This window comes from Hippoglossus hippoglossus, chromosome 21, assembly GCF_009819705.1.
Source record: "Hippoglossus hippoglossus isolate fHipHip1 chromosome 21, fHipHip1.pri, whole genome shotgun sequence".
NCBI lineage: Eukaryota > Metazoa > Chordata > Actinopteri > Pleuronectiformes > Pleuronectidae > Hippoglossus > Hippoglossus hippoglossus.
Genome location: NC_047171.1, coordinates 18,718,894 through 18,741,927, shown reverse-complemented (window position 1 = coordinate 18,741,927; position 23,034 = coordinate 18,718,894). Strand labels below are relative to the sequence as shown.

Sequence of the window (23,034 nt, the reverse complement as noted above, 5' to 3'; positions counted from 1 at the left end):
TAGAGGGTCTGGGTTTAAACATAAATATAATAATTGTCTGCAAGAATTTTCATTCTCTACTGGTTTTCTGTCTAAAAAGTTTAAAACGAACAAGTTCAAAGTCAGTCCAGTGACACTGAAAATGTATTTTGTGGAGTTTAAATGCTTCTCTGACTTTTACCTCTGAAGCTCGTGGCAGATTTTGTCACAGGTAACACTTGCAAGTACACTAAGTGACCACTGGGTGGCTGTAGAGAGCGAGGAGCGCTGATGGAGAGAAAAAGAAAAGGGTTTGTCTCCCCCTTGTGACGGAAACAGAAAATCACATGAAAGCAAACCATGAAAACGTGTGAAATGAATGATTGCATTTCTTTTGTTGCATTGTTGTGATGCTTTGCTTCTAAACCCTTAATCAACACTCTTCCTATTTTCAAATCTTCTAATTCATCAAAAGGTAAGTTAACATTGTTTTCTTACCGGGGATCTCTCCACTGTCATCCTGGCTTTTTTTAAACAGCACTCATGACATTGTTGATACAGAAAAAAATGATAATGCAATTGATTAATTAATTAAACTATTAATTCACATTAAAGTTAACATTAAATTAATATATAAGTCAATGTACAGAGGGTGATACTTTATTAAAATATTCTTTCTTTGAAATGAAGTTAATCAACTCTTTTTTTTTTATCCTCCCAACATCAGGGTCAACCTGGGCCTGTTGGTCCCCAGGGTCCACACGGGCCTACGGGAAGACCAGGTGATCACGGCATCCAGGGACAAAAGGGCCACAAAGGCGACGGTGGCCGTGGTGGCATCATAGGTCCTAAAGGAAGCGTGGTAAAATATCATTGTCTCTTTTTTTAGAATAATAATTAAAAATATATGACAATGAAAACTTTTTTTAAAGGCTTGATTTTTGTTGCTCCGCAGGGACAAACCGGCGTTCCTGGGTTTTCAGGAAACGATGGCATACCTGTAAGTCCATCCACCAGTCTGGATGAAACCAGTGTCATGTCGTTGTGTTTTCTCATTTATTCTGCTGGATGTGACTGTTTTGATTTGACGTTCGCTGCAGGGACACCCAGGACAAGCTGGGCCCAGAGGGAGGCCAGGTGCTGACGGTTGTAACGGGACAAAGGGAGACTCAGGTTTATCGCGACAACCTGGTTATAATGGCTCACCTGGTTTTCCTGTAAGTGCGACTCTAACCCTGTCTAGATAGTGACGTGTATAACACGTAGAGTTTGACTTCCTGAACGTTGCTCTTCATCTCCAAGGGACAATCCGGCAGGAAGGGAGAGAAGGGAGACTCTCTGGAGCTGAGTGTGTACATGCAGCGTTTCAGGGTGAGTTCACACCATGTATTACTTTACTACTGAAGGACACCTGGCTCCATAAAATTGCATTTATACTTTTACATAGGTGCAAAGTCGTACAGATGTTGCTTACATCGTAACTCTTTAATCGTCCATCCACAGGGAGATCCCGGCACACCAGGGATGCACGGAATATTTGTAAGTCAAATTCAATCCAATGAATTATCTAAAACGTACATTGCAACTTTTCCCATTGACTTCGTCTTTCATGTGGTTTTTGTCAGGGGCCTCCAGGAAAGCCAGGATGGCAGGGTAACAGAGGCTTCCCAGGACCAAAGGTAAAGCTTGTGCATTTGTTTAGATTGAGAAGCCTTATCTATTATGATATCAAGTGCTTATAAGGATCCTGTTGTTTGTCTTCTGAAAGGGTCCCCCAGGGGGTCCAGGTCCACGAGGACCAAAGGTAACGTAACAACTACGTGAATATGATACAACAAAATTCGAACTTGTGCAAATGTAAGAAGACAACCTCACTTGTGTTTTTGTTTTTCTGAGCAGGGCACCATGACCAAAGTGTTTAAAGGAATCAGAGGAGACCAAGTGAGTGGCCATGTTTGTACAAATGCATCACTAATGTCTGATCAGTCGGTGGTTACATGAAAACGACATGAAGTCATTCATAAGACTTTCAGCAGTTCATCGCAACAAAGTACTTTTACTCAAGTACTGTACTTAAGTACAATTTTCTATGATCTTATGCATTACTTGCATTAAATGCAACTTCTAATACATTTCACATTTCACCACACTAATTATAAAAGATAAAGTCAGTGTTTTCCGACCATCTTCACCACTGCAACAAATTACTAAACTACAGTGGCAGTTAGTCTTTTTTGATTTAAATTCACTAGATCCAAAGTTTTATTGATTTGAATCTGCACCAAATTGCAAAAACTCATAAATATCAGTCCCCTAAACATGTGTGATTCTTTTCATCAAGATCCATGAATTATCCTAAATGTTGAAAAACACCATATCTTGCAACGTTAAAGAAAGTGGGAAAAAAAAGAATCCTGGACCCGCCCCCTGATCCGGATCTGTACCAAAATGTATGCCCCCCCCCTCCACAAAAATGTAACGTCCTCGTTAGTAGTATCACTAAAGATATTTCCCTGCTAAAAATGTCAGTGACCAATACAAAAATCTACAATTGGAGATAACCCAAATGTAATATATTTTCTTTGTCGTTCTCTTCTGCCCTTGTAATCATGTCAGGTTCCCTTAAGTTCCCCAAATGCCGCTGCTGCATCAGTATTTACAATCTAGTAATTAGATTTATAATAATATGTCAGTCACAGCAGGAATCTTTCTGCAGATTACCTACTTGTTATATTTCTGTAACTCTACCAGTAGCATTTTAACAAGAGGTTTTTTTACTTGGGATTAGTACTTGTGCATGTGTAGAGGATGTGAGCAGCCAATGATGATTTGTTTCTCTCCGAGTTTTGGCTGACTTTTGTGGCAATTCCTACTTCCCACCACAGGGGGACATTGGACTTCCAGGCGTGCAAGGAAACTCCACTCATCCTCATTCTGGGCCCCCCTACGGACCCCACTATGGAGTCAAGGTCTGTCCATCAGCGACATGTGCTTCTTTAGTCATTACCCTGCTGTAACCACACTGAAATGTGGCCTCTGAAATAACAATTATAGATTGAAGCGACACAAACAGTGATGTTCCACAAAAACACTCAACTGTCTTTATTGTAGGGAAGTCCTGGAGAAAAAGGTCTGAAAGGAGAAAGCGGAGATGTGGTATGTCATCGGCTCATTGGCGATTTTACCCATTTATATGTATTCATACTCACGTACACAAATAGATTCACACGTCACCACGGCACTGACGTCACTTTTTGGTTTGATCTCAGGACCAAGGAGAAACTGGTGTAATGGGATTCACTGGATCACGGGTCAGCAAACTTGAATTTCTTCACATTTCAGCAAAGCTCTGTCTTCTATCCACATGTTACGTGCTGTTAATGCTGTTTTTGAATGCTGTTCCAGGGTGAACCTGGCGCAGATGGCAGACCTGGACCAAGGGTATGTCTGTGTGAAAGATTTTATTGTTATTGTATCATCAAATTTGAATAAAATGTCATTTTATAACCTGATGAATGAAAACTCTGGTTCAGGGGGATTCTGGTGACGCAGGACCAAGAGGCAGAGATGGATATAAGGTGAGAAAAGCAACTGATTGTGATTCCTGGAATTTACGTCTCAAACCTTTTTCAAAAAAAGAAAAATAAATGCATTTAAAATAGTATTTGGATTATCATTGAAAGACAATAATGACAATGTAACTAAGTACATTTACACAAGTGCTGCACTTTACAAATCTGAGATATTTCCACTGTAAACTTACATGTAACTTTCCTCTTTGTTACCATTCAATTATAAATCATGATCATACAAATCAAACTACCTATAAACGATATGAATTAGTAACAGTTACTTAAACCTCAACCAGCTACAACAGTAAAATGCTACTTATACATTAATGCATCAGTGATAATAATCCAGTTTTGTACTTTAATAATTACAGGGGCCATTTTTCTGAATTAAACGTAATTAACTCTTGATACTTTATGTACATGTTGCTGATAATGCTCGATGCAGGACTGTTACTCGTAGAGGAATTTTTACTTGAGTAACTGGACGTTATTACAAACTCGTGTTCGCATTGTTAAAACCTACATAAGTTTATTTTAAGATCTAGCTGAGAATTAAAAATGTTCACAGATGTCAAATGTTTGTGTTGTAATGACGCACAAGATACCAAAAAATATTCCAATGTAATGATGAGGTTGCAACATCATGTGTGGCATTTGAATATTTCATGAATATCACAACAAGTTTTTGAAGAAGCACTTGTAAAATATATATGTGATTCTGTCACACTGTAAGAAAAGAATTTGTGTCTAAATTTAAAGAAAATTAAGTTTATTTTCCACCACTAGGTGTCAGTAAGAGCTCCGGCTATGTCATCAAATATTTTTCAAACCTATAAAACGTTGCTTTAAATTGTAGAATTAGACAATAAAATGTTTCCGTTTGATTAAATTACACAGCCAGTGAAAAATACCCCGGAGAAGTGAAACAACAACACACAGAGATTAAAAAAGGGAAAAACGGGATAGGGATTCGACACATTGCAGAAACAGGATATGTGTGGTGGTCAATTTCAAACAGTGTGTCCACATCTCACCTTTGTGCTCACACACAGTATAATGACACTGACGTTAACTTTGTGCCTCAGGGAGTCAGAGGTGAACCAGGAGAGCTGATCACATCTGGATCCTCATGGTCTCCAGCAGGTATGTGGATTAATACACAAAAACAATGAGCCAACAGAAAAGAGGAAACAGACAGAGACACACACACACACACACACACACACACACACACACACGCACACACACACACACACACACACACACACACTCACACACGCGCGCAGTCTGACAGTGTTAAAAGCCATTTTAACAAAGTTGTTGCTGACATGAAGTGAAACTCTGGGAGGGAAATTTGGGGTATTACTGAAGTTCAGCTGTGACCGACCACAGCGAGTCAGGTGCTCAAGATAAATATGGACCTGATGAAGATTATTCAGGGGCATCACCTGACAGGATGCAGACCAGGTGGTGCAGGGGGGCAGCTGGATGAAGTGAAAAAAAATGTATGACTTAAAAGTTATTGATTTGGGTACAAATTAAGGGTCTTTTTCAGAGAAACCTAGTGACAGATGAAGAGAATAAATCTGGTATTATAATAACCACAACAGTTATTGTTATTATTGTTGTTATTGTTATAACAGCATACTCAAATACAGCTACATTGGTTTAGAAACCCTTTATAAACTTTCATCTATAATCTGATAGAGAGCTATGGGTTAAAGAATGGATTCATGCAGTTGATGTTACCTGTTGCAGTTAACAAATATTTATTCCATTTCCTTTGATTTGAAAAGGTGGACCTCCGGGTCCCTTTGGTGAGCGGGGTCCACATGGAGAGAGGGGCCCAGTAGGAGATCAAGGCTTCCCCGGACCCACAGGACGTCCTGCCTCTGACACACAGCAACAAGGTCAGTCAGCTAAAGCTAAACAAAGAGATTCCTCCACACTTTGATCCACAGAATCCACTGAACCTTCTTCCATTTGTTCCTCTCAGTGTGGGACTTTTTCGGGCCATTTGGCATAAAGGGGGAACAAGGAGAGAAGGGCCCAGAAGGGGAACCAGGGAGCCCTGCAGTCAGTGTAGGACCCCCAGGGGCCAAGGGGCGCCCAGGGTCCATGGGCTCTCGAGGACGCACACAAACATGTGAGAGAGTGGTTTACTGTGCATTTGTTTTGATACTCTCATAGTAAATTTTATATATACTATATCTCTTGCTGTTTTCTCCTTTCTTCCTGAAATTGATTTAACTGTATTTCTGTTTGTTTCCAGGGGATGAGGTCTTTAAGGGGGCTCCAGGCGGGAGAGGAAGGCCCGGCAACGCAGGCTATAAAGGAGTGAAAGGTGCTGTAACCATACTGTCCTAACTAATGATGATTGTTCATATCATGATGAAGTATTGATCATATCTGACGGTCCCTGTAGGTGACCATGGAGAATGTGAGTGCAGTGTTGTAAACTCTCCATCGGGACCACCTGGCCCTGTTGGGAATCCAGGTGATCCTGGGATGACGGGAGAGTTCGGTCAGGAGGGTGATTCAGGAGACCCAGGTCCCCGGGGCAATGATGGGTCCACTGTAAGAGACAAATCATGAAAACTAAAGAATAAAAAATTACACATCCTCATAATTATTTTCCATTGTTTATTTTCCATTCTTCTTTGTTCCCTCACTCTTTAATATGATGTCTTCCAGGGCTCTTCTGGGTTCAATGGGGAACCGGGGCCAAAAGGCCAAAAAGGAAAAGCAAGTGTGGCCACACAGAAAGGTGCAGTCTATATGTTATTTCATTTCAGATCAGCACCAAGGCTACAAGTGGGTCGGAATAAAGTAACCTGTTATGTGTGTGTCTACTGTATGCACGTGTGTTGATTCAGGATTGTATGGATTGTATATATCTTTGTGTATTTGTGTCTGATCTACGCAGGATATCCTGGAGATCTGGGGGATCCTGGAAGAGACGGTGAGCCGGGAGCACAAGGTGTTCCAGGCCTAAACGGTTTACCTGGTTTCCCTGGTAGCCAAGGTCCTCCGGTGAGTCCATCAGTCATGTTCATAATGACGGTGTAACATCAAACATACTCATCATATTTAAAATCATTATCAATTGCCTTATTATGTACATAGGGTCAGAGTCAGTCATAGACACAGTGTAACTGGTTCATGTGAACAGGGAGAAGGTCCCTGGGGAGAACGTGGAGACAAAGGTTTCCTAGGTCTACCTGGTCAACCCGGTGTAGCCGGGCAGAGGGGAGAGCCAGGTGCCGTCCTTGGGGCCCTCAAAGGCCAGCGTGGTTTACCTGGTGATGACGGTCTTGCAGGCTATCATGGAGTTCCTGGAACAACTGGCAGTCCAGGTAAGAGTCAGCTGACCGCTGCCTTCCTCCTTTTCATCAAGTCTTAAACATGTTGCATATTTTGTCCTTCAAGGCTTTTACCACTTTACAGTGATTTTTAACTGTTTTCAATCTAAATATTTGATTTTACTATGACTGTCTGAAAGTACTCTCTTTTGTAATACGATGCAAAGCAGTGAAATGCAAATGACCAATAATGGCTTGTGATCAATAAAGGACGAAGCATGAGGAGGATATGTTGCCATTTAATTTACTTCTCTCTCTTCGCCCCCTGTTGTCTCCTCGATGCAGGGGCTGCATCCCTCAAACCAGCTGCAGCTGAGCTGGTTTGAGATAATGCTTGTGCTTTTGAATAACTCTGGTTCCGAATGCCTCTCTCTTTCATTCTCTCTCTTTTGCCACTGAAAGGCGGCTGTAGTCCGACAGGAGCTGGAGGACAGGTGGATGTAACAGGTAGCTGGTCTAATAAGGTTTTCCCCTTATTGCCTCCTTTTTAACAGCTCTCTGATAACAGCTTTGCCTTTTTATTATTTGACTTGTGTGCCTGATAATTTAATTGTTAACAATTGGAGATTCAGTGTGTTGACATACCAGCTAATGTAATGATAATATCATGTTCTGAAAAACAACTCACGCTGGGCAGCAGACAACCATCAAAATAGTTTTATATAAAACAGTCACACATAAACAGTCACTTTTACCAAGATGTTGCCCTGAAGACTCTGTTTCTGTTATTTTATTGTCAGGTCCTTGTAATACACTTCCAGGACCTCCTGGGCAGCCTGGACTTCCAGGACCCACTGGATTACCAGGTTTCCAAGGTAACTCAACAAAAAAATATTGTTTTGTATTTCCTGCATTTGAATATCTATGAATAATGTTTTATGCCATTTTGTATGTTTTGTGAACCAGGTCTACAAGGCCAAAAAGGACCACGGGGTATACTTGGAGTTCACGGAGAGAAAGGAGAAACAGGAGAGCAAGGCGTGGGTGGCCGTCCTGGACCACCAGGTACGGAATGACAAGACGACACTGGCCAATCATTGGATAGAGAGAATCACATCTGAACTTTGACTTGAATTTTATCCTTCATCCTGTTTGTTTACTTTCGTTTTAATGGTTTTCCATTAAAGGTTTTCCCGGCCCACGTGGTGAAGTGGGATTTCCTGGCAGCATAGGTTCACTTGGTGTCCCTGGTTCATCCGGTATGCCCGGGCGACACGGGGGACAAGGTGAGAAGGGTTTTCATGGAGAGATCATCGGGGCTTCACCTGGAGGCAGCGGTGATTCTGGGCTGATTGGGCTTCAAGGAAATAAGGGCCAGACTGGGAATCAAGGAGATCCCGGACATCCAGGTTAGTGATGTTCAAACTCAACAGTTTATTTCACCTACCTGTATTAGTTTGACTTCTTGCCTTATCTTCAGTAATTGTGGGAGAGTTAAGAATTCGAGAGCTGTTGTCTCATGTTCTTGTCCTTCCATTCAAACCAGGAATGGGTGGCATGCCTGGAATGATTGGCTTCAAAGGAGAGAGTGGACCTAGAGGACTGCAGGGGGAGCAAGGGAGGCCTGGGCCTGCTGGCAAGTATGGCTACCCCGGTGATCCTGGGCAAGCAGGTCAACCTGGGCCTCATGGTGCTACTGGACAGCCAGGTGAGGCAAAGATGGCAAACACACAGTACCCTCTCTCAGAAAAGTTCCTGTTCACTTCTGACCGTCTTTTTCGTGTGTCCTTATGGTTCATCATCCTGCTCAGGTTTCACTGGAGAGAGGGGAAGTGAAGGAGAATCAGGCCCTCCAGGTCCCATCGGATTAAAAGGAATGCCTGGGGGGTACGGTGATGACGGTGTCCTTGGAGAGTATGGCTCATCTGGTAATCCTGGAGAGCCAGGTGCAGATGGACGCCCAGGAGCCCCAGGAATGAAGGGTTTGTTCCTCATATTTGATTTGATAATCTAGTCATTACTACGTCGAGTAATATTGAAAATCAAATATCATGAAGTTTTTTATGTTTAGTTTTTTACTTGTGATGGTCCTTTTCTTTCCCAGGATATAAAGGATCTTCCGGCATGTCAGGCTTCGAGGGGAGCAGGGGTTATCCCGGGGGGAAGGGCTTCGGGGGGCTGCCAGGAGAACCTGGAGTGCCAGGCCAAGTCGGCCTAAAAGGAGTGACAGGTCAAAGTGGACTGAAGGGTGAGACTGATATTTAATTTCATAATATTTGTGATTCAAGAAAAGTATTAGTCTGCTGAGTTCTGTTGAGACCCTCATATAAACTAAGCATCTCTTTCTTCCTCACCATCATGTGCCAGGTGAACGTGGTGTGAGTGGTCCATCAGGGGAGAAGCCTCAGATCCCTGCCAAGATGATTGTTGACATGAAGGGTGTCAAGGGAGAGCGCGGACATCGAGGAAATCAAGGTTTCATCGGGCCAAGAGGTGCGGAGCTACAGTCTGACATCAGCAACTCCTTCCTTCTCAGCATCTCTGTCATCCCAGGCTCCTCTTCCTCACATCTTACTCTGTCCTCCAGGTTCTAAGGGTTTTCATGGTTTTCCTGGCAGCGGGGGAACTCATGGTTTACCTGGAGATCCCAGCAATGACAAAGGATACTACGGAGATCCAGGTGCACAGGGGCTCCCTGGGATCAAGGGAATGCCAGGCCCGACTGGCAATCGAGGAATTTCTGGTTTTCAAGGAATGTCGGGAAACAGGGTGAGCGGAACAATGCTGAGAAAATGCATGCAAGTGGCCGCCAGTGCTGATTAATGTGTCCCAAACAGACACTCACAATTTCAAAGTTCAGTTCACTAAATGTTTCCTGTGGCTCTGGAGGGAGTTGTAAAATTAATGAATCAGTAAAATGTGAAAAATGTATGATGCAGTGTTTTTGGACCCATACTAGAGGATAAAACTCTCAGCATATCTCATTCGTTTTTAAATCTGTCCCCTGTTTATCCCCCTACCATAATAGATTCCTGATCTGATCTTCTGATTTGTGGCTGCAAGTGATGTATTGACACGTTTGTCATGATGTTTTTTATTTCATATTCATGTATTCCTTTTCAGGGAATTAAAGGAAGTCCCGGTGCCTATGGTGCAACAGGAGACAAAGGCAGGAAGGGGGTCAGAGGTACAACGTCAATTTTAAACTCTACCCCATCTGGGATTTAGCTTTCAATTTTCAAATCACTGTGACAAAAATATTTGAAGTGTTAGTAAATGTTTGAACACTATTACAGGTGATAAAGGTCTTCATATAGACCTTCCAGGACCCACCGGACTGAGAGGAGAGGACGGCTTCCAAGGAGTTCTCGGTACATACTCATGCAGCTTAATTACTTCTCCTCTGTTGTTGATCAGCACCTGTTTGCATTCTCATACTTGATGTTTGACACCCTCCTGACAGGCCAAACAGGACTGATTGGATACACTGGGGACAGGGGTGCTACTGGTTTTGATGGTATTGAAGGGAAAAAGGGCTATTCAGGTGTTCCAGGAATATCAGGACAAGGAGGTAAGAGATTTTATGCACTCCTTTATTATGCACATTTCATTTTAGATATATCGTGGTATTTATATGGTATGCATTAAATCAGAATTCCACTGTAATCACTCTGACCCATGTACATTTTGTTTTCTTGCAGGCTCAGACGGGCAGAGGGGAACTCCTGGTAACCAGGGTCAAAAAGGCTTTCCTGGAATTCCTGGAGAAGATGGCCGCCCGGGTTTTCCTGGGTTTCCAGGCAACAAAGGTAACAGGATCAGCTCGGTGCTCAGTCTTTCTTTTCCCTTAAAACTAAATACTTGTCGCTCCACCATATTCCATCATCTGATCTGTGCAAACATCTGCAGGTTTCATTGGCCTGAAGGGCCTTTATGGATTACATGGACTGAAAGGACAGAAGGGTATCCCAGGAACACCAGGTATGACAAGAATTTTTCAAAACAAACCCTTTGTGTATTTGTCATGACTAGAATAAACTTTTAAGTTCAAAATACGAATTCATATAGCTTGCTTACAAATGAAAGGACAAAGAAGCTCGGTAACCAGGTTCAATATGAACACACAATTGTTTTAGTTATTTCCCATGAGAGATTTCTTCACTGTCAGTCAAGTCTGATCAAAACACACCTATGAAGTCTTGACGTAACAAATTAGCTGAATTTGTGAGATGTAAACTAATAATACCTACATTTATTTAACTTTGACTGTTGCATTTTTTAGTTATGAGTATTTAGTTTTATAGAGAAATACTTTAAAGGAAACATGTTTAAGTGTGTTATATAGTTTTTTTTGTGAATTAAAAAGCCCAAAGTCCGCAGTAAAGGAGAAGCCCCTCGTACACCTCATCAGTAGTCTTGCTGATAATTCAGGAATTATGACGTAACCTAACATCAGTATGCTCCACATTTGCGTAATGCACGCCTTGGGCTAGTCTCGCAGGCCCCTAACAAAGCCGAGTAAGCGAGAGAGAAGGACGACATTTCCTATGCACACTGGAAGCAAATGACCAACCACAACAGAGTGGACCAGCTGACCAATCAGACCAGACTGAGCTTTATCAGGAGGGGAGGGGCTTAAAGAGACATGACCTTAAACCAAGTGTTTCAGACAGAGGCTGAAAAGAGGAGCTGCAGCAGTGGACAATATGACGAACCTGAATATGAGTCAAATATGTCTTCCTCTAAGGGTAATGTGTATTTTTTCTGTTCATACTCTTATTAGGTCTGGATATCGTTGGACCAGCTGGCGAGCCCGGAGTCAAAGGAGGAAAGGGAGAGAGCGGTGACCCCAACAGCCAGCCGGGCTTTCCAGGAACTGTGGGTTTGAAAGGCTTCCAGGGAACTCTAGGTCAGCCACTACTCTGCTACATTCACATGCAGTTTCATAATGTATGCTACAATGTGCTTGGACCACTTTGAGACTTGGAATCATCCCTTGTTTAATTTGTTCAGGGGACCAGGGTCATCCAGGGCCACCAGGATTCCGGGGCCCCACTGGGCCAGATGGGACCCCAGACAGGCCAGGAGAGAGTGGGGACCCTGGTTTTATAGGACGTGAAGGATTACCAGGTAAGAAAATTAACAGGAATCTGTTGTCAAAGGAAACGTCAATCCAGGTGACCAGTGATCACTTTGGTACATCGGTGCACATCTGTTTTTCTGCTTTTGCTGCAGAGAATTTTTTTATTTTCCTGCATGTGGTCATAATTAGTTTCATCATTGTGATTCAATATATAATATAATATTTGTTTGCTGAATCTGCATAATAGATCTGGGTCATTTTATGTGTATTTATCAAAACTAAATTATTTGTTTCTCAGGTTTCCCTGGACCAAGAGGATTTCCCGGCGTGGACGCTCCCCCTGGAGAAAAGGGCATATCAGGAAGTAATGGGTATCCTGGAGTTAATGGTGTAAAAGGATCCAAAGGATATCAAGGTTCAGTTGGATTCAGGGGGCCTAGTGGTGTTTCTGGGAAGAAAGGTATGGATGAAATATTGAATATTTTCTGAAATACATTTTAGTCTATGCCATTTGGACGATATATGATATGATATGACGGAATAAATAATCAGTATAATAATATGTTGTTAAATGATGTCATTATTTTAGGATACTTGAACATTAATGTATCACTGATTGTATGACTACCTGATGGCAGTAGGCAAGTGTTTTTTGCAGTTTACCGTTTGCAGTGACCTCAGAACTTGTTTTTGTTGAGTTCATGGTGCACGACAGACAGGGCTGCTAACATTAAACACAACATACTAATACATTTTTCACAATTAATAAAACATAATAATATACAATATTAGAATTATAATATTGTTAAAAGACAATTAGTTGCAGTGTCAATGTTGTACAATTCAAGAGTCAAGTAGCCTGCAAATATTGAAATATTCAATCTTCTTTGATGTGCTTTTTTCTTGCAGGTGTGAAAGGGGGGCAAGGGATGATGGGAGTTCCTGGTCATACTGGAGTGAAGGGAGAAAGAGGACCAGTTGGTCCAAAAGGAAACACTGGGGAACCAGGTAAATTAGGCACTACTGTATACTGCTCAATGGATATCATGTATCTGCAGCATATGTGCCCTGTTGTCTTTGTCTTTACACAATCCATCCCTGCTGCAGGTTACCGTGGGTACCCAGGAAGCCAGGGTCCTGCTCCACTTCCCGACAGAGTCCCGGGAGAGAGGGGCCCTGCAGGACCACAGGGTTTCCATGGACCGGTGGGGGTGAGAGGGGATATAGGGCCACAGGGTCCTCCTGGTGATGCAGGTCAGTTATTCTCATAAACCCCTTGCTGTTGAGCATCTCTGAGTGAGAAATGTCCTGCTCAGCAACATCCACATCACTGCTTACTCTACAGGTTTCATGGGACCCATTGGGCAGAAGGGCATGCCCGGGATCAGTGGAACACCAGGAACATCTGGATTCCGTGGAGAGGTCGGAAGAATGGGCCACCCCGGTCTGCAAGGCATGGAAGGTGCGTCTGACGCTGTGGGGCAGTTTAGGATTAGGTTGATAAGCCTGGATTAAAGGATTTAAAGTAGGTGAAGAATTAAGCAGCGAACCAGTCACCAAGAGAGTTGTGGTTGTTATTTTTTGTGAGAGTTGATTCAGGGAATGAACCATTGAGCACTGAAGTGAAAATGATTCGCAGTGAGCTAATGACTTTTATGTTCCTCAAGGCCGAGATGTTTTATTATATAACGTCTTTGGAGATGCTACATGCTATTTTCAGATGAGGAAAAGCTTACAATGATGAAAATGTTCAAATCTTCAAATATCTATGATTAAAAATATGTTTTGTAACTGTTTTTGGATTGGATATTATTATTAAGGATGATAAGTTAACTCTGCGAAAAACACCTCTGAACTCCTCATTCCCCAACAGGTCGCCGTGGCAGCCCTGGGATCTCCGGGTTACCTGGCATGGCGGGCCGCAGTGTCAGTGTCGGCTACTTACTGGTTAAGCACAGTCAGTCAGAACAGACGCCCATGTGTCCAGTGGGTATGTCCAAACTGTGGAACGGCTACAGTCTGCTGTACCTCGAGGGCCAGGAAAAAGCCCACAACCAGGACCTCGGTAAGTTGAGATGGACAATAAAATGATTTCATTTCAAAATTCTACAAGGTACAAACAGGGTTCTGGAAGGATAAAACCCTGTGTTGTCAAATACAGTGAGTGTGTTACAGTGCAGTCCTGTCAGAATGCATTAACTGTTTAGGCGAGCGTCCCCCACATTACACTCCTCTGACATTGTGATCCATTGAACCAGAAGACATACCAGAGCGGTCGGCCTCATCAGTTCCTCCTGCTGGTGGTTAGTTAATTAGTTAGTTTCAGGGCATGAAAATGTTTCACATTACAAGTAGCGCCAACTCAAAATCTAATTACAGTCTGCATGCCAGCCAGTACAAGCCTGCTCTTCGCTCTGTCACACCACACGGCTGGAAAATATCAGCAGCAGATGTCATACTTATTTTAGTTTTCAGCACCTTTTATACAACGCAGTTAGTTCTGATGGAAGAAATAAAACATCAACAAGTCCTAAGTTATAAAATGCATTAATACTCAGCTCAGTACATTCAGGGGATTTTCTGCAGGTCTGGTGCTATTAGTAGCTTATGTTGGATAATGTTGTCTTATGCTATAGCTTCCGTTATCTTAGCGTTAGGTAGTTGTGACTGGATTATCATTGCAGCTAAATTACTCCGCCGACTTCTTCTCTAATTCTAGATTATGATTTACTGTTCCCCCATAATTCAGGTCAGTTCTGGCACATTGTCCAGAAGTCACATCAAGTCACTGTGAAGCAAAATTTAAAACTTTTGAATTCCCAAGTCCTAGGATTAAAATCTGCTTTTTTTTCTTCATTTATAAATTTCTTATTTTTATGCTGCCACGCTAGAAATAGTGTCATGATAAGCCTGAGATACATATACTGCACTTATTTACGTCCATCCCATTCTAATGATCTCAACATCCCAGGATCATCTTGCAGGAATGTCATTCAGCCAGGCACAAAGGTCAAAGGGCATTCAAACATTATCAGAACACATTTGTCGCAGTAACTCAAGAATTAATACGGTATAATGTATAAACTTTCACACAAATGTCCATTTGGATAAAATAATGAAGTCACATGAAATTACTTTTTATATCCAAAAGGTCAATGGTCAACTTTTACATTATAATTGTCTGCAAAAACTTTGGTTTAACACCATAACTCAAGAGCAGAACATATTTCCTACAACCTCACTGGTTTGCAGAGGCATACAATTGTGACATGGTAGCTTTAGTTTATACTTTTTAAATGTGAAATGATATAATTCCTATTTAGTGTAATTTATAGAAAAATGAAAAGAATTAAATTAATTGAGTTTGTGTATGAAACGTGTCATACCTCTATGATTTGGCCCATTTGTCCTTTTCAGGTTTGGCCGGCTCCTGCCTCCCCCGCTTCAGCACCATGCCTTTCCTCTACTGCAATCCTGGAGACCTGTGTTACTACGCCAGCAGAAATGATAAGTCCTACTGGCTGTCGACAACGGCCCCTCTTCCCATGATGCCCGTGGAAGAGGGAGAAATTAAACCCTACATCAGCCGCTGCTCGGTATGTGAAGCTCCGTCAGTTGCCATCGCAGTCCACAGCCAGGACATCACCATCCCACAGTGTCCGGCCGGCTGGCGCAGCCTGTGGATCGGTTACTCCTACCTCATGGTGAGTCCTGCCTTCATTTCTGGAGTTAGAAGAACAATCAGATACTTTGTGCAGCAGTTTAATATTCATCCATCGTCCTGTTATTGTCAATTATTAGAGCATGATACTCTAACCTTAGGAAAAGTAAAAACAGTTGCATATTGGTGATATTTTAGTTTTACTACAATGTTAGTGTTAAAGTCTTTGGTTAGTCATCATTGGTGTTGAAGGGTAAGGCAATGTTCTGCATTGTTTATCACAGTCAACATTAAACTATTTTTTTCAATTAAATTTCTATTTAAACCCTTCCCTCGTAATTCCTGCTGAAAACACAGAGCTTTAAAATGGGTCACTAACATTTCTGTAAAATAGGCTTAATAATTTCCCAGAACATCACAACCACTGTGTAACAAACATCATGCAGAAGCAAGTTAGGCAATTATTACATTATTTTCTGCACTTGATGAACCAGTAAGTATTTCTGGCAGCAGGTCCGTGTACGTGGAACTGACTTTAATGGAGACATATTCTGCTCATATTCAGGTTTATGTTTTATTGATTACTTGATAAGGTTTACATGTGTTAATATTCAGAACAAACATTGCTTTCCTCAAACTGTCCATTGCTGCAGCTCCTCTTTTCATCCTCTGTCTGAAATACTTGGTTTTAGCTCCTGTCTCTTTTCCCAGTTTTTCACTGCAAGAGGGAGTACTTGTTTGTACGATCAGCTCACTGTTATTTTCGTTATGTCCCATGTTATTTATTGAACGTTTGGCTTCTCCTCTCTCCCCCTCTCGCCTTTATCTCCACAGCACACAGCAGCAGGAAACGAGGGCGGAGGTCAGTCCCTGTCATCGCCCGGCTCCTGCCTGGAGGACTTCCGCACGACACCGTTCATCGAGTGTAACGGAGCCAAAGGGACGTGCCACTACTTTGCTAACAAGCAGAGCTTCTGGCTAACCTCCATCGATCAGTCGTTCCACGCTAACCCAGCATCAGAGACTCTGAAAGCAGGCCAGCTCCTGTCACGCATCAGCCGCTGCCAGGTCTGCATGAAGAACTTGTGAGAGACTCCGCAGAAACAAAAAGAAATTGATCCATCGACGGTGGTCTTGTGTTATCTCTCTATCCACGATATTCAAAAACCAAAGTGAGGGATCTGAAATACCGAATTGAAATCAATGCAAACGGAGCCAAACCCTCTCCCATAGAGCTCAGATATACAATGACTGTGTGATTCCTTGAGCTTTGAGTGAAACGTCCCACTGTAGATAAATCAGAAGCCACATAACGAAGCCAACAACATTAATGGGAGAAGTATTTTATATTAAATGTGGATTGGTGCTTACTGTTTTAACTTATTACCTCAGCTACTATGACACAGATCAGACACCGTACAGCTGAACCAAAGAGGCCTGTGTGTATGCACCGCTTCAGTTTATCTAGATGTTTTTATTGTTTATAGGGCCATAAAACCACTGACCCCACTTCTCAGCCATATGATGAGTGTCATCTGAGGTCTCACTATACCGCTTTTATTCCAATGCTCTTACAAAACCTATTTTTATAATACGACACTTGTTTTACGCATTTCCTTTATCCGACTACTGCAAAAGTAGCCCGCAGCTCTTTTATTTTTCTTGCACCGAATGTTCATACAATGCACTGATTCTCTTTGTATTTAAACCAGCTGAACCAACTTGACCCAGGTCCCTAAGAGTTTTAAATGTATGCCTTATCTAACATGACTCACGCCACACTCCCTTTTCCTTTACAAATCTACTAATTATTTAACCGCTGGCAACAGAACAGAACGTGAACAGCCTCGATCAAAGGTCTGACTGCAGCAAATCCTCGGTCTGGTCCCTGATCCGGGGTTGTTAGTATTTCACCCAATTTAGAAAGTAGGTCAAATGTTCCACTTCATCTACATTCACTTGTTTGGAAATAAACAGTTTGCTGCAAATGGAAAAACACTGACATTTGTTTTAACTGCAATGTAATTATGTTAATTTCCTTTCATTGGACTGTAAAAAATAAATATTGTTTGTTATATTTCTGTGTCACTTAACTCACGTTTTTTAGGAGGAGCTGTATGTGAGAGTGCAAATGTCCGAGTCAGTTGCTCCACACATTTTTGCTGAACTTTATCCTGACAGGCCCCTAGAGAAACGTCGGCATAATAGCAGAGTGACGCATTTGTGAATACAGCAGGAAGATTTGCAGCCAGCGAGTGGGCATGTTGATGTTTCTAACACGCAGCTGATGCAAAGCTGGAGGAACACAAAGATCTCAGGAGAAAAAAGAGATGACGCCAACAAAGATGGGATTTGAGAGCCTTTGGCGATAAGGATTAGGGCCGACGCTGGTATTTGTAAAAACACGTAATTTCAGCAGCGGATTTTATACATTTTACAGAGTTTGTATCTGAATACTGAATTCTTAATCTGACTGACCAGGCAAACTGCAAAATAAAAATCTTTATTACGACAGCATAGGTAAAAATTTAACAGGGATTTTTACTATTTACACTCATTGAAAAAGTTCCAAAAGTGGCAATAAAATATAAAGATCAGTAAATAAAAGACTTTGTGATTTATCAAAAACCCCTACAGCTCAACTCTAACAAACACAGTGAAATGTGCCACCCAACTAACAATTAGTGCTGTTAAATTTCAATCTTAAAAATAGCAGTGATTGACTCATGTGCATTATTTGCCCACAGACACATCTTTGGGATACAAGTGCAGTTTCAGTCGTTAGTGTGGAAGGTTTCAAAAAGCACAGAGTGATGAGGAAGCACTTTAATTTCCAATATTCAAAAAGGAAATGTCTCAGGACACTGAACTTTTCTGACCATCTTCGTAGCATCAAAGTGTGTGGGTGTGTGTGTAAGTGTTAGTGGGAGGTGATTCATGCTATTGCGTCTTAATCAAGGCAAATCATTGGTACCATCACAGTAAGTATTTGGTGCTTAGACCAAAGTGTTGATTGTCTTTTGCTAAAAACAAGTCTCTGCTTGTGGCAGCCTCTCCACCTCGTCCAGGCAGATTCTAGCAGCAGGTCGATCTGGCCCGCCTGCCGCCTGCCCCCCTGCACACCTCCAGGTCGACTGTGGGAGACTCCTGGTTTTCGTTTCTCTTCCTCAGGATGGAGGGCAGCACCAGGTCGAACAGTGTCTCGAACAATGCGTCCACGTTGTAGCCTGTCTTGGCACTCGTCTCAAAGCACATCTTATCCGGAGGCAGGCTGCTCTGGTCCTCCAGGCCCTTGTAGCGCAGTATTCTCCCATAGAGAGCCACCGCGTCCTCGTGGGCGACCTGTTTGTGTAGGATCAGCCCAGAGAGGGATGCAGGAGAGGCCGGGGGTGTTGGGCACGCGGACAGAATCTGTGGTTCTGTCCTTTCCTCCGCACACTGGGTTTGATCCTCCGAACCTCCGATTGAGTCGTGGGACAACTGGGCTTTAGGGTCTGTGAGGTCAGCCTTGTTGCCCACTATGGCGTAAATGCAGTCCTGGTTAGCGGTGTCGGTCAGGGACAGGAAGCGCTCCTCCAGCTCAGCCAAGCTTTGCCAGTTGGTGACATCGTAAGTGAGGATGACAGCCGACGCACCTCTGCAGTACATGGAGCCCAACCCGTGGAACTGTTCACGACCTCCGGAGACAAAGTCACATAAACAAATAGTTACTACGGCAAGAACTGCAAGAGGAGCAGTGGAGAAAAGACACAGAGAGAGATTGTGCAACCAGTCAGCAGTTTGAGCACAGAAACAACCTTTGTTGTCGAAATATTTAGGATCCCTGAAAGGCGACATTGTGTGGAAACATTTCCACTGGGGGCATCTGTTGGTTACTGGTTTATTAGGCACGCTTAACTAAAACTAATGGAGTCTAATCTGCCTTTCTCACAGAAGATACTTCAACATGTCACAGCAGGAAAGGCACAGGTGTAAATACAGTGGAAAAACAGCTGATTTCCATTTAGCTGCTTCAGTTTCAGGTATTTTTCGCGCTAAGACACTTAAACTGAAGAAAGCCATTGTTAATGATATCAGTAACACCTATGTTTTCTCTGATAAGACATCTTAAAATGTTGTTTGTTGTTTCAGTCCCCTAAATATTCCAGGTTTAATACATTTTCTCACCAAGATCCGTGCATTATTTCCTGGGAAATCTGTGAAATGCTTAAAAAAAAACAACAACAAAAAAACACCATATTTCACAATGTTAAAGAAATGAACATACAAATTCCTGTATCTGCCGACTGGTCCAGATCTGCTCAAAAAATTTAATGAGGTATTTCTTGGCCCATGTCCCATCTTTGCAGCAAGTTTCCTGGAAATCTATTCAGTAGTTTTTGCGTAATCTCGCTGGCAAACAAACACACCAACGGACAGGGACAAAAAACATAACCTTCATGAAGACAGGATATATTGCAGGTCTGCTATATTCGTCTATATTAGTTTAAGCTGAATATACTTGATAAACTGGCAGCTCAGATTAAACAGTATCCAAGGCTGCAACCAGTGATTCATATATTTTCATCTGCAGATAGTTTGTTGAACTAATCTATTCATCATTTTGTATTGGAAAGAATTGTAAATGATGCCTGAGGTCATATCTTTAAAATCCTTGATAGAAGATGGAAGATACTGAGTTTACTATAATATATGATGGACAAGAAAACCATCCAATGTTGATATTTGAGATGATGTTGTTCAGTAATTTTGATTCCAATATGAATGTTGTGTTTCAATTCATGTTCTGTCCAATGACAAAAAGAACTCCTGGGATGCATCAGAGTAAAAAGAGTGTGCAGTAGAAGGATACTCGGTTTTGCATATTTGTATAACCCTAACTTCGTCATTCTCTTGCCTCTGGGAAAGTAGTATTGCACATAAATTTGGAAAGGGCAGGTTAGAGCATGGGGGAGTCAAGTTTCCTGTCATCACCCTGTCATGTGACTATTAAGAGGAACAGGGTAGTCAGTTTTTAAGTCGGTGAAACGTCTTAATGTATGTGAAACTGTGCCCCATAGGACCAGGTTTCAATATGACCCTGTGTCACAGCTTCATTTTTTGTTGAAGTTAGGGAACAGAGACAGGAAATGGTTCACTGGTGACATGGGCGGCGTTTCCCTTATCTCTATGGCTCACCAACCATTTCAGTGACCTGTGTATTTGCCTAAGAAGAGTAACAGTAATTTATGTTTACACAATACTGGAATGTAGAGCGGTTAGAAGCTTTATTCGTCAGCAGTATTGTGCAGTTATTCCAGTCACAGCTGACAGAAAGACCAAAAATTGGTTTACTTGAGTTACGAAACGATGAATCTTAAAACATCGGCGCTCTCGTGATCCCCGGGGTTGTTCGTAGGACAGAAGTTCAGGAGAAGCACAAGTTCACGTGTGTGTGACAAAACTTTGATCGCAGATTTCCAAAGCCAAGAGCTGACGTGTTTAAAAAATAAAATTCTCAGATGGTCTGAGCGACTGCCAGAAATGAAAAATTGTCAATTTAAAAGTGACGTGAAACTAAAACTAACATCGAATTGACTTGATGAGTGACGTGTGTTGGATCAACTGACAAACAGGTCTTTGTTTTTAAGAAAATGCTTCAACCTTTTGTTGTGTGTTACACAATGTACTGTTCTGCAGCTGCTGTAGCACAATAAAGTAGATTTGATTAAACATATATTGATTTCATTTTAGACTTAGCTTGACATGAAGTCAGAAGTGCCCCATGTCTCAGTAACATTCCCCCCATTATTAATTCTACCCAAATAATCTGGGTGGCAATAATAAATATAACACAGCAAAACCTAATGCGGACTATGTTAAGTATCTTATTAACAGTTAAACGTCACTTTACACTGTTAAACCCTAAATTTCTGAGAGTTTAAAACTTGAATCTGTTCCCAAATAAACAAAAATCAATCAGTTACCGTGACCTGGTGTTGCTGTAACAAGTTGTGTGGCTGTGCATAGATTGAGAGATTAGATCTAAAGTTGTTTTCAAAGGTTGTTTGACATCAGTGCGCTCGATCCACGTGTTGTTTTTGCGATGTTTTAACCTGAACAGTTGTCATCGAGCAGGAATTTATGTTGTTGTCATTAAAAGTAAATAACACACGTCCAGCAGCAGAGCCACAGGTTCTCATGACGCAGCCCGAGCAGCGGTCACATGCCAGTGATTGCCTCAAGTGGAGGGATCACGCGTTTTCAGGTGAGGAAAACGAGATAAGAGTTAAAAGAACAGACGGTGGGAGAGAAAAGACGAAGAGGGGAGGTCATTACCGGCTGTGTCCCATATCGAGATGTTGTAGGGCCCCCACTGCTTGAGGAAGAACGCCCCTCCGATGGTGCTGACGGTGTCTTTAAACTTCCTCTCCGTGTACCTGTGGAGCAGCGACGTCTTCCCCACGTTCATGTCCCCCAGGATGACCACCTTCACGTCGGGCTTCTTCATCTTCGACACCTCGGGCATGGTGCGGGTGATGCTGCGGGGGACCGGGCGACAGGGGGCCGGGTACAGAGCTCCTGCTGTCCTGTGACTCGTGGGAAAATAAGTTCGGATCTAGTTCGTAAACAATATTCCTCGTTTCGCACAAGCTCCGCTGACAGACGACATTTCCAGGAGCGACGGCTCAGTGTTGACTCCTCAGATCCGCTGCTTCAGTCTGGACTTCAAAAGTTACTGAGGTGACACAGGAAGTAGGTGAACAGGCGAGGAGGCGAGGGACGGCTTTTCCCCCCAGTGTTGGCTAGTAGGCAACAGTACAGGATTTTCTACGAGTGTTGTGTGGGAGGCAGAGTCATCACCACAGTTTCCTCCATATTTTATTTATAACATTGTGTTATTCAAATTTGGATAACATGTCTCCCATTTGCTTTATATTCCATTTGTTTTGATTGCCCTAGTTAAAATTGCCCTATGTGTTGTCTGGCAGGTAGGTTGATCTGTTACCGGTCCAACATACTTTTATTTTTAACATTATGTTATTCTAATTTGCATACTCCTGGGGCAAATTAGATGAGATGAATGGTTCGCGAGTCATATATGTTCCACAGACAGACATTTGTTGAATTGGTACGTTGATGTCTCCATTGGCTTTATATTTCTAAATTATTTTGTGACTTCTGATCTACAGATTTATGTAGTAAACTTTACCTAACTTTTTTTTCTAACACTTAAAAGAAATAAACAACAATTGGGAAAAAAAGAAAAACTCAAGCTAGCATAAGCATTCAATGAGAAAACTTTTTTTTTTTTTTTTTTTTAAGTCAAAGGAGAGGTCCACTTGCATATTGGGAATATCACTTTATCCAGTGATATTATCAAGTTCATAGTCAGAAAACGAGTGTTTGTATTATTGAAAATGACTGTGTCCCAAAGAGAAGGACAATACTACTTTGGAGATAAAACAATCTAATAGA

General features: G+C 42.1%; 2 protein-coding genes across 3 annotated transcripts in view; one reads left to right on the top strand and one right to left on the bottom strand.

Annotated features, from left to right (window-relative positions):
* Positions 1–17,653, top strand: part of col4a2 (collagen, type IV, alpha 2) — a 56,973-nt gene extending 39,320 nt beyond the window's left edge. Inside the window, exons 5-48 of one of the 2 annotated variants that reach the window (XM_034575057.1) lie at positions 686–820; positions 914–958; positions 1,059–1,175; positions 1,261–1,329; positions 1,462–1,497; positions 1,584–1,637; positions 1,727–1,762; positions 1,858–1,899; positions 2,844–2,927; positions 3,070–3,114; positions 3,228–3,269; positions 3,364–3,399; positions 3,492–3,536; positions 4,616–4,673; positions 5,327–5,440; positions 5,527–5,676; positions 5,803–5,874; positions 5,956–6,107; positions 6,225–6,297; positions 6,457–6,563; positions 6,703–6,886; positions 7,295–7,339; positions 7,633–7,707; positions 7,799–7,897; positions 8,020–8,241; positions 8,379–8,540; positions 8,644–8,814; positions 8,937–9,080; positions 9,200–9,325; positions 9,420–9,601; positions 9,956–10,019; positions 10,129–10,203; positions 10,296–10,403; positions 10,534–10,641; positions 10,742–10,813; positions 11,616–11,741; positions 11,846–11,962; positions 12,214–12,375; positions 12,825–12,923; positions 13,023–13,169; positions 13,261–13,377; positions 13,789–13,980; positions 15,333–15,619; positions 16,411–17,653. In XM_034575057.1, coding sequence (XP_034430948.1) covers positions 686–820; positions 914–958; positions 1,059–1,175; positions 1,261–1,329; positions 1,462–1,497; positions 1,584–1,637; positions 1,727–1,762; positions 1,858–1,899; positions 2,844–2,927; positions 3,070–3,114; positions 3,228–3,269; positions 3,364–3,399; positions 3,492–3,536; positions 4,616–4,673; positions 5,327–5,440; positions 5,527–5,676; positions 5,803–5,874; positions 5,956–6,107; positions 6,225–6,297; positions 6,457–6,563; positions 6,703–6,886; positions 7,295–7,339; positions 7,633–7,707; positions 7,799–7,897; positions 8,020–8,241; positions 8,379–8,540; positions 8,644–8,814; positions 8,937–9,080; positions 9,200–9,325; positions 9,420–9,601; positions 9,956–10,019; positions 10,129–10,203; positions 10,296–10,403; positions 10,534–10,641; positions 10,742–10,813; positions 11,616–11,741; positions 11,846–11,962; positions 12,214–12,375; positions 12,825–12,923; positions 13,023–13,169; positions 13,261–13,377; positions 13,789–13,980; positions 15,333–15,619; positions 16,411–16,665 — 4,851 coding nt within the window. In that variant the 3' untranslated portion in view covers positions 16,666–17,653. The remainder of the gene's footprint in view (positions 1–685; positions 821–913; positions 959–1,058; positions 1,176–1,260; positions 1,330–1,461; positions 1,498–1,583; positions 1,638–1,726; positions 1,763–1,857; positions 1,900–2,843; positions 2,928–3,069; positions 3,115–3,227; positions 3,270–3,363; positions 3,400–3,491; positions 3,537–4,615; positions 4,674–5,326; positions 5,441–5,526; positions 5,677–5,802; positions 5,875–5,955; positions 6,108–6,224; positions 6,298–6,456; positions 6,564–6,702; positions 6,887–7,294; positions 7,340–7,632; positions 7,708–7,798; positions 7,898–8,019; positions 8,242–8,378; positions 8,541–8,643; positions 8,815–8,936; positions 9,081–9,199; positions 9,326–9,419; positions 9,602–9,955; positions 10,020–10,128; positions 10,204–10,295; positions 10,404–10,533; positions 10,642–10,741; positions 10,814–11,615; positions 11,742–11,845; positions 11,963–12,213; positions 12,376–12,824; positions 12,924–13,022; positions 13,170–13,260; positions 13,378–13,788; positions 13,981–15,332; positions 15,620–16,410) is intronic. The other variant, XM_034575058.1, reaches the window with a different exon arrangement.
* A 411-nt stretch (positions 17,654–18,064) lies between these two features.
* On the bottom strand, positions 18,065–22,499 carry rab20 (RAB20, member RAS oncogene family). The gene is made up of 2 exons (XM_034573657.1): positions 21,895–22,499; positions 18,065–19,253 (listed from the first exon to the last, which is right to left on the bottom strand). The coding sequence occupies exons 1-2, from the start codon at positions 22,082–22,084 to the stop codon at positions 18,652–18,654; spliced, it is 792 nt and encodes a 263-aa protein (XP_034429548.1). The 5' UTR covers positions 22,085–22,499; the 3' UTR covers positions 18,065–18,651.
* Positions 22,500–23,034: the final 535 nt, after the last annotated feature.

Coding starts and splice junctions, on each gene's coding strand:
- rab20 (XM_034573657.1), bottom strand. CDS start 22,084: ATGCCCGAGGTGTCGAAGATGAAGAAGCCCGACGTGAAGGTGGTCATC. Junction 19,254..21,894: donor CTCGATATGGGACACAGCCG/GTAATGACCTCC, acceptor TTGTCTCCGGAG/GTCGTGAACAGTTCCACGGG.